This window comes from Silene latifolia, chromosome 11 (genome assembly GCF_048544455.1).
Source record: "Silene latifolia isolate original U9 population chromosome 11, ASM4854445v1, whole genome shotgun sequence".
In the NCBI taxonomy this organism is placed as follows: Eukaryota; Viridiplantae; Streptophyta; class Magnoliopsida; order Caryophyllales; family Caryophyllaceae; genus Silene; species Silene latifolia.
The window spans coordinates 196,364,600-196,375,040 of record NC_133536.1 but is presented as its reverse complement, the minus strand read 5'-3'; the positions used below and the strand labels follow the sequence as shown (position 1 = coordinate 196,375,040).

The 10,441-nt window shown below is 37.3% G+C and overlaps 1 protein-coding gene across 1 annotated transcript; it reads right to left on the bottom strand.

The window, feature by feature from the left end:
• Window positions 1-256: 256 nt before the first annotated feature.
• Window positions 257-8,227, bottom strand: LOC141612249 (homeobox protein knotted-1-like 3). Its single transcript, XM_074430980.1, has 6 exons — window positions 7,373-8,227; window positions 4,393-4,513; window positions 3,023-3,219; window positions 2,619-2,750; window positions 756-892; window positions 257-521 (listed from the first exon to the last, which is right to left on the bottom strand). Exons 1-6 carry the CDS (start codon window positions 7,892-7,894, stop codon window positions 518-520), a joined length of 1,113 nt encoding a protein of 370 aa, XP_074287081.1. The 5' UTR covers window positions 7,895-8,227; the 3' UTR covers window positions 257-517.
• Between the last annotated feature and the right edge of the window lie 2,214 nt (window positions 8,228-10,441).

Below are 10,441 nucleotides of genomic sequence, written 5' to 3'. Positions count from 1 at the left end.
CTATTATAAATCAATAGCCTTGGTTAAATCATTTCCCAGAAGACACTCCTCGAATACCTAAATTTTTTTTTACTGATTGAAGTACAAGTTACAATTTCCGTTATTATTGATACCAAAAGTTTAATGAAGCAAACACGTGCAAAAATTTGCACGAGTTTAGCACTAGTGTCGGTATTTCAGATAACAACATTCGATTGTAAGATACTAGAAGACCTCCAGGGCATATACGATGTCTATTATATCATGAATAAATAAATGGTTCCAAATCGATCTATATATACCAGGAATTGTAAACTGCTAAATCTGTACAGCTACACCCCATGATTCAAACACACTATTTATATGAAAAAAAAGTTACAAAATTATAGAATCACCCATAATGGTAACTCTTACTGCAGTTTGAGACCTATATATCATCTGATGTGATCTGCAAGTAGACCTGGAAATCGGATCTGGGATGGAATGGGTCATTTTGGGTACGGGTTGCTCCTACTGATGCGAAACAATTGCTGCTGTTTTACCTATACAATTACAACCGTGTTTACTCATCAGGCTATTCTTCGAAAGTAAACAAGGCAATCAAGATCTTGTACGAGGCATGTGAGACCAACTTAAATCCTCGTGTATGAGTTAACTGCCTAGTCTCATATGATGCATGACAGTTAACTCATACAATAACAACCGTGTTTGCTCATAAGGTTAACTGTCTAGTCTCATATGGAACCATCTCAGCAGTTTTTGTAGAGCAAGATTACCTTTTACGCTTGCTCTTCACTGCAGTTGAACTTGAAGGATTACTGTGCCAATTTCTCTTCCTTTGATTGATGAACCAATTGTTAATCTGCTTTAGCTGCAACCCTGTTTCCTGCACCAATCTTGCCTTGTCTTCCTCCTACAATTAGAATCAACATAGTAAGGTGATCTTACTCTGCAATATCGTAAAATTTCTTGGAAGATGGTTTTAGACTACAGTATTGAAAAACTTCATTTTATTTAGCCTAACACACATGATTACATAAAAGGACCATTTTTAAAAACATAAATACCCCTTGTATAAGAACTAAAAGTTCACTTTATCCTAATACTAAAGTAGAACCATGTACTGGATTCATTAAAGGAAAAAATTCTAGTCATTGCAATCTGCAAGGATGATATGTACTGGACTCACAGAAAATCAGGAGAGTATAGTGAAAACAGTCTCTATAAATCGGTATTCTTAGTGCGCAAGAAAAAACGTATGATGGAACTAAAGGACAAAAGGGCATTTGACTATATAGAGAACTTCCTTAGAAAAAGACTGGAGATTACCAGCTCCACTTGCTTGGGAGATTCTAATTTGGGAATTCGTACTGATTCGATTTCAATAGGGGAGGAGTTTAAGCGTAGGGACCTACCATTGTCACCTATGCCAGAATCCCAATTACGATGTTGCTAGCAGACTGTGGGTGGGATCCAGGATGTCCATTAGGTATTACAAGTGCAATAGGAAGGGAATGTATTTTTAAGGAATGGGTTTACTGGTTTACTTTGTTGCTTAAGAACGATGATGAATTAGGAGTTCTTTCCTTTCTTCATGCTATTGCAACAATTTGGCACTTTCGCAATGCAGTAGCTTTTAGAGGGGCAAAACCTCGCTTAGTTGGTATCTGTTTCTCTAATATTTAAAACTTTGATGATAAAAGAGTAAGAACAAGAGGAAGTTTTAAGCAAGTGGATGACTCTCAAAGGGATGGATGTAAATATAGATTCCGGGTAAGAAATTCACCCCATCATCCTAATTTGAGATAAAGGGCAAGTATCCTACCCATCGGATTAGACTGACATGGCTTGGTCTAAAAATCGCAAGGTGGCAGCAGGTTAGGCAGTGTATGATGATAAAGGAGCCGAAATTGCTTGCAAGGGTATTGTTTATGGGCAGAGGAAGCGCAGCAAATGGAACCAAAAGGACTCATATGTGAGCTGTGGCACGCCAATGTGCTATCTGGTTGCCTCCAACTTATTCAGCAGATCCTCGGCTAGGTGAAGTGCATTTGTGTTTTAGAAGTTTAGTGGAAGACATCCTTGTCTCTCTAGTAACTTTCATAGTTGATCTATTAGTTTTTATTCCCCCACCTTTAACGGGAAAGCTCATATCTTAGCTGAAAGGGCTAAGAATATGTTTATGTAATATCCTGGATTAAAAGCTGGCCAAAAAAAAGTAGAACCATGTCTCTTTTTTTAATAATGGCTTAGACTTGAGAATTAACAGCTTTCTTATTTAAATGGTTTCAACTGGCCAAAAAAAAGGAGAACGCTGAGACGTTCTTAGAGCACCATAGCGTATGCCACTACGCCAAGCCTACAACCCAGCATATTCATGCAGCAGCGCATTTAAAAACTCTATAACATGTAAGAATTTCAACTATGACCCTCTAAATTCATTCAGATGTGAAATTTTGACACACATTGGACCTTTAAACTAGCAGAAGAAAAATCAGCAAATCCACTAAATCGGCCAAATTGCCTGAACTCACAATATATGTTTCCTTTAAAGCAAACAGGTTTTACAGGTAACATGCAGATGAACTTATAAAAGCAAAATAGCAATGCCAGCTGATACCAGGGTTTAGAAAACATACTGTTGGGTATGGCCACTTGGAATGAGACTGCCACCAAGCCTTTAAAACAGAGGTGGTATCACCGGGGAGTTTCCCAGCTCTTCTCTTACGCAAGATTTCTTCCCTTATGTCCACAATTTTCTCCTTGTAACCCTATTTGAAAGCAAAGTCGATTAAAAACAGTTGGTCTCCCAAAATGCTTATAACATTAAAATGTGCGCCAATTAACCAAAAAACCTGCTCACATACTATTAACCAACTAAAATTTTAAATTAAAGGAATAATTTCTTCACTATATGGGTCAATTTCCCGAAAATTGTTATTATAAGACCATTTCCTGTGAGAATTAGTGAAAAATCAGTCATCACTCATCAGAGTGCTTGACTGGTAATTCATTTTACGGAATTGCAAGTAATATCACTTGCCTGTTTAAGTTCATGCTTAAGCTCTTGCCTTACACGCTCCATCAGTGACCTTTCACTCTCTGTCGGGATGAGAGGCCCAAATCCCATGGTGTCCGCACCATCCAAACTTCCATCAAATAAGTTACTATCCCCATCTACAGGGTCATCATCATCATCATCAGACATAGTTGCACCAGTACCTTCACCGGGAGAAACTCCTGCAATTGAAAAGGATGAGTTTCAGCAATTCAGAATACATAGCTATTATCCTAAGGCGTAAGGGCTAAAGAGTTTCCTTCAATTCTTGCTTCTCTAAAAACAAAACTTTTCAGACGAATGTAGTCTAAACAAGTTAACAAGGTAAGGGTAAGATTATTGGTAGTCTTGAGACAAGACTTTGGTAAGTCTTAAGACAAGACTCACTAAAAACTACCAATAATCTACCCTAGTCTTAACAAAGTCTTAAGTTGAGTCTTGACCCCACCTTAAAGAGAAATTAACCAATGAGTGAATCACATGTGTCGTTTCTTTTTTGTGGAAAAAGGAAGTAAAATGGAAAAGTAGAGTCTAAGGTGAGTCTGACGGATAATGTATAAAGTCTGAGGTAAGTCTGAGGTGGGTCTGAACAATAAAGAAATAATAAAAGTTAGTGAAAAGCTGATGTGGCAGAGTCTTTAAGACTTGAGAGAGTCTTACTGATAATCTCACCCTAAAGAGAATCATCTAGTTAATCTCATGGTAAAGGAACTAGGAAGGCCCTCCGGTTCTTGGAATGAATCAAGATAACAGAAGCAAAAAAAAAACCAAAAAAATAGTGAAGCTATTTTAAAACATGGGTGAAATTACCAATGGGCTCAGGTTCAAGCCTCCCAAGAGCAATCTTGTGGAACAAAAAACTTTCTATTCGTTCCATTATGACTTTATGGTATTCTAAACCACTAGACTGTCTCACATGTTGAAAATGAGATGTATATGCATGATTAATTATGGGAGATTGGGAGTAGATGCATGTTAGAAAATTTTATATAATTTTAAATGAGAAATACTTCAGTTATTAAAGGTACCTTTTCATATGGTGTCTCTTCATTCTGATTTTGATATTGTTCATGATATTGATTTTGATTAGTTTTTGCATTTCACATGCATATTGATAATTTAAATCCCCTATTATATTTTGTATAGGCCCATATACAACAATGCATACAATAATGGGTAAATTGAGTCAGTGATCTCACATAAAAGCAGTGTGTCAGAACATCTCGTTTGAGAATTCGTGTTTTTAAGATCGAAATAAAGAGTACGCTAGCACCAAATTCAGATGTGATCCTTCCGTACATGTTTGACTCTTTGAGCAGTAACAAAATGATCTGCAGATAAGGTATTTGAAATACCTGTCAAACTTTGAAGAGACTGCTCAATTTCCCAGCAAGCCATCACAGCTTCCATTGCATGGACACGAACATGTTGTTGTAATTGTTCTTTAAAGGAACACAGCAACAGCACATAATGTGTCTACAACGTGAAACAAGGATTCGGTAAACAACAGTTACCAAAACAACCCTCTAATGCTATATATTCAGCAATGTCACCAACCAATGACACACAACTTAATGAATTTAAAAACTGGAGCGTGGGTTTATGTGAAATTTCACATAAGACGGGTTTGGTCCACACCGACAAGAAAGAGAAAGAGGTAACATCATAATCCCAGAAAATATTACATTGCAAAACCAATTGGTAGAGCCGTAGAGAAAGGTGCAGCCCATTGCCTCATTGGTTTATAAAGTAAATAACTCTCTCCTCTCGCACCAATGTTTTGCACTTCAACGTAACATATATGTCCTGAAGTCATTCCTAGCAGTTTACCAGTATCTGATTTTATAGGCAGTGAATGCAATCAAAATACGACAAACATGAATGATCCTAAAAGAGAAAAGAAACACTAATTTTCAAACTCAATCTTATACCTTGTTTATAGTGATAATATTCCGCAATTTAAGGTATTTTCATTTGATAAGACAAAACAAACCTGTATCAATTCGCCAGTACCGTTCATAGTTAAAAGCTATAACAAGTCGTCGGAATGCAGCAACACTAAAAGGATTTTTATGTCAAAAACCTTGGCATTTTAGGAGAATGAATATTTGACAAAAGGTCTGTACTTGGTAACCCAGGAATGAAAAGTTCCACCATGACATGTCTTCCACTGAAGATTAAAGTAGCCAACACCACTTTCACATGCTTCCTCAACCTCATTATGATTCAACAATCATTCCTAAAACAGTTGCCTAAAATTTCACCTCAGTTTCTACTAGTAGCAGTGTAATACTACATCTGTAGCACTCAAACGTATCATCAACATTGTCAAAGTCTTTAAAGGAATAAATAAACCATAATAATTGATGAACCATTTGCCACAATAAAAAGGTCACATCTTAGTCACTATAAAAGTTCATGTTTTCAGTTCTCACAAGTCACAACTGAGTGTTCTTTCCCACTTTCTATTGGTGTAAATCAAACTAAAGGAAAGTTTTGATGATGACGGGTTTAAAATCGAGGCGAAAAAAAGTATCACGCTTGGTAACTTTACAAAATAAGCTAGCTGATATCAATTTTTTCATTCACTTTCGCACGCTGAAGATCTGAAATGATCCCAACCCCCAAGAGTCAAGGCGCAAATTCAATCCTTTTGCAAGACATGACATATCGACCAATTATTTGTGTACGATGCCTAAAACACGTGGCTTAAATAAAAAGATTACTTCATTCATCCCGCTACGTTACCAAACTCGATCCCAATAGAACCGAAAAAAGTACTCTCCTTCACACAAATGAAACAATTTTTTGGAGAAATAAGAGCAACACAATGCACAATGCACAATGTACAATGCACAACCCACAATATACAAGGTGGAGAAATGAATGCCCTACGAGTAGTAGTCAAATGCAGATTCTCTAGAAAGAAAAAAGGGAAAAAAGAAAAACAAAGATGGTTATTGTTAGAAGAATATTTGTATGTATCTAACACCCAAAAGGCTGAAACAACAGAAAAACCATTGGATAGAAGAAGGTACATGAAATAAATAATCAAAGTTTGCAAAGCAACAACACAAAACAGTTTAACTAGATGCCAAAAAGCAAATCTCCTCTTCTCTTGAATTGCATAAACAACAATAAAACTTTCCTACCCACCCAACAAATTATTAAATTATCATACTCCTCCTGGCTCCTGCCACCAAATCTACATTTCATTATTATTCTACGCCATAAATAAATATACTACTGTATTATTTATTTAGATGTTTTAAAATTCATGTGTCTAGAAGATCATCATCTTGGCAACAACATCATCAATATCTTATCTTAAGCACAAATTCCGTTTTAAACATTAAAACAGGTCAAATACATACGGAATCACATAAGACTCTTAGGTGCTTAGAAGTAGTCTATACCCTTTAGACCATCCCCAAGCAAAAGGTCGATTTAATCGGGTCAATCCAATTTTTGCTCTTAATCACACCTTATTGATCTTGACCCACTTTCACCCTCCCAAGCAGAAAGTCGCGACCTAGGTCACCAACCCAATCATTTTTCCACTTTCCAACATTTCCAATCATTTACCATATTCATTACCCTACCAAAACCTTTCTCTTACTTCCACTTTATTTAGTTTTTGTTTTGTTTTGTTTTGTTTTAAATGTTGTAACTAGTAGAATTGTGACACATGGTGGGTCAATTTGCTCTACCTTAGGTCACAAATTGACCTTCTCTACCTTGGGTCATCCTAATCCTCTTCTTAATTTGTGATTAACTTGACCCAAGCAAGGTCATGACCTACCAATTGACCTTGCTTGGGGATGGTCTTACAACTTCCAAAATTCAATTTAATTTCTTGTGGAGATTGGTACAATTATTTTTTTTCTCTATAATTTTTTTAATATACATATTCAACCATCAAATTGTTGATTTTCTACAAAATTGGACATAAAATGACAACATAATTTTTGATTAAAAAGTCAATCATAGCTCCATTAGACCATTACCATGTATTAAAATGAACCTCCAAAAGTCCAAAACCTAACCATCATCATATTAAACTAATTAAAACCTCTAATTAGATGACTCAGTTTTCTAATTAATAGACTTTGAACCACCAATCAAACCAAACTCGATTAGTCTCTTAAGAAACCGTCTCATATAATATTAATAATGTGTAAACCAACCCGTTCAACTAATAAACCCCCGGACTTCCCTATACGGCTATACTGTCGGTAGGAATACTTCTGGTCAACACGGAAAAAAACAATTAAATTAAGTTTAACATAAAACCGTCTCATATAAGAACAATTGTTTAGGAAGAACCAATCATACCATGAATTGGTCAAGCTCTTTATCATCGCCACCACCAGCAGCGCCACCGCCATTACCAAGACCCGAATACTTAGCAACGACATTCTGCGACTGCGAAAGCTGAGCATCAATCCTCGGCAACTGATCCACCGGCGTAGCTATCCTCAAACACGACACGTGTGCCGACAACAACTGTTCATACAAAGGATGTCCCAATATCTCCGCTTTCCACCTGGCACTCTGCCAATTCACTGCCGCCGCATCTCCGCTACCTCCGCCGCCGTCGTCTTCAACTCCCTCCGCTTTCCCCGCCTCCTGAGTCAACTCGGCCAACGCCGCCGAGTCATCCACCGAGTGGAGGTTGAGGAAGTCGCCTCTCCCTGCTAGAGCTGAGCTTAGCCAGTTAGGTCCGCCACCGCCTCCTCCGCCGCCGCCGCCGTGGTGGTGGTGGTCCGGTGCTCCAAATTGTGGGCCCATTTGTTGCTCCGCCGCTCTTTGCTGCTGCTGCTGTTGTTGTATATGGTGGTTTTGATGATACGCCATTTTCTTTTCTTTTTAACGGAAATTAAAACAAAAAAGGGAGGGAAAATGAAAATAAATTTTAAGGGAGAATGTTATAAATAGTTAAATAGGGAGTAGCAGTGATGTTCCATGTAACGGGTCGTAAAACCGTCGACAACAATGAATAATCCCGTAACAATATTGGAAAAACAAAGGAAATTGGTGAGGGAAATGGTGATAATAAAGAGGAAAAACAAAGAGATGTTTTATTTTTTTGTTGGTTTAATTTAATTAATTAATTTTGTAATTTATCAGTTGAAATGAAAATAATAAATGAAGCCGCCGAAATATAAATTTTGAGTTTATATTTTGGGTGGGGAGAAAGGAGCGAGGGGACCAGATATAATCGAAAAAAGAGGGGCGTTGGATGAGGTTTGATCGGAAGGTATATAACCGATAACGTGGATAGAGTGTCGTTTCCATGTCTTTTTATTTTTGTGGGGTGTCATTGATTTTTTTTCTTTGGTTTTATTTTATTTGTTTGATTAATTTAATTAGTTTGATTGAGTTGAGATGAATTGGTTCTACTAAGGATATGATTATCAGTCACACTCATCAAAGTATTAACACTCGTCATATCAGTTTTCTACTAATTTTTATTAATATTTTATTGTTCACACTTTTTTCAGATTCACCTAAGATTTTATACATTACTAGTTTTAAACCCGTGCAATATTTGCACGGGTATACTTTTTTAATTTTGTTTATTACAAAAAATTATAAATATTCAAAAAATATATTAGTCATCTTGTAAAATTATTATCTCTAGAAATTTCTGAAAAAATTTACTTATAATATTCACATTTGATATGGTTAATTAATGTCATGAAATTAATTAGAGTATTAATTTATGGTTGAAATAAAAATGCTTGATAAATTAACATTGGATAAAAAATTTCTTCAAAAAATGTGGGGTGAGGTTAGGATGCTTTTTTTTAATAAGAAAATTTCTAAAATAGTGGACCAATGAAAAACCTTAAAAAAACTTGGCTTTATTTTAGAAGGTGGATTCCCTGAACTCAACTCAAACTCTACTTTTTTTAGTACACCTTTCTTGTGAGGTTTAGATAAAGAGTAAAAGGAAAAAAAATAGTTTAATACATGAAAGCTTTTTATTGATTGTCATTTCAAAAATGGTGGGGTCAAGACTTTTGTAGAGTCGTCGTGGATTTTTAAGACTCAACTTAAAACTATGTCAAGACTTTGGTAGATTATTGGGAGTTTTTGGTGAGTTTTTTTTTTAAGACTCATGCGAGTCTTGTCTCAAAACTCACCAATAATCTTACCCTAAAGAGAATACGACTTGTCTAAGATCATTTATCAATTTGAAATATAAAACAAATTTGCGTAAATATAATTTTTCTTTTGATGGAAATGTAAATGTATTTGGATCCCTCCAATTCTAGGAATTTTTCTCATGGAATATATTCTAAATAAATTAAAATCTCTATTCTTGGGTATTTAATGGCATAGCCAAGGTTGTTAGCAAGAGCATTCACGTAATTCTTTTTTTTTTTTTTTTTTGAGAAAACCCGGAAGGGTATTACTTCATAGATAAAAGATCGCGAGCGATACAATCAACAATGTTGTGAGGCACATCCTCGTCCCATCTTCTACACCCAACAAACCATGGGTCGATATGTGCTAAACTATGAGCGACGCTATTAAAGTTCCTACGAGTGAAAGAAAAGACACGGTATCAAAAATCTCGTCGTAAATCAAAAAAATATCGCTTCGGCCTTGTCTCCGCTTCTGCAAATCGGTAATGACACTCAAGCAATCACCTTCTACAACAATTCTTCTCATGCCTCTTCGTTTAGCTTCACGAACCCCTACAAGGATAGCTAAAGCTTCCGCCTCCGTCGGGTCACGCTCCTCATTCTCCTGCTCCGTCAGGGCCCACAACATACCACCCCCTCATCTCGACAAACCGCTCCCCAACCTGTCCCAACACCGCTAATAACTCCTGCGTCCACGCTGATTTTGAACTCCCCAAGCCTTGGCCTCACCCAACCGTCCTCTCCCTCACCCTGCCCCTCACCCGACTCATCATTGCAACTCCCATTAACCCCTTGTCCCTCCAGCATCTCCCGTAAAAGTCCGTGAACGCTCCTCAACACCGCATCAGGATGGATCGTCTTACCCTTAAAGACCCACTTATTCCTCGCCTCCCAAATCGTCCAACACCCCGTCATGAAGGTCAGACACTCTCTCACGCTCCACTCCTCCTCCACCCACTCCCTCGCCCGCTCAAACCCCTCTCCCTTCTTTAGCTCCATCCCGACCTCTTCCCAAATCCAACCCCAATCCACCCACCCACAATCACGCACAAGATGAAAGCACGACTCCTCAAAACCGTTACAAATCGGGCACAAATTGTCAACTCCATTTCTCATACGGTTTGCTATGTTGGCTCGTGTGGCCAATGCATCGAGGCATAATTGCCAGAAGAAAATTTTAATGCGTGGGAGAGTGTCACTCTTCCATATCTTGTTCCACAAAGCTTGTTCGGCCGCACCATTGGATTGC

Coding starts and splice junctions, on each gene's coding strand:
- LOC141612249 (XM_074430980.1), bottom strand. CDS start 7,894: ATGGCGTATCATCAAAACCACCATATACAACAACAGCAGCAGCAGCAA. Junction 4,514..7,372: donor AAGAGCTTGACCAATTCATG/GTATGATTGGTT, acceptor TTCACGTTGTAG/ACACATTATGTGCTGTTGCT. Junction 2,751..3,022: donor TTAAGCATGAACTTAAACAG/GCAAGTGATATT, acceptor GCTTTCAAATAG/GGTTACAAGGAGAAAATTGT.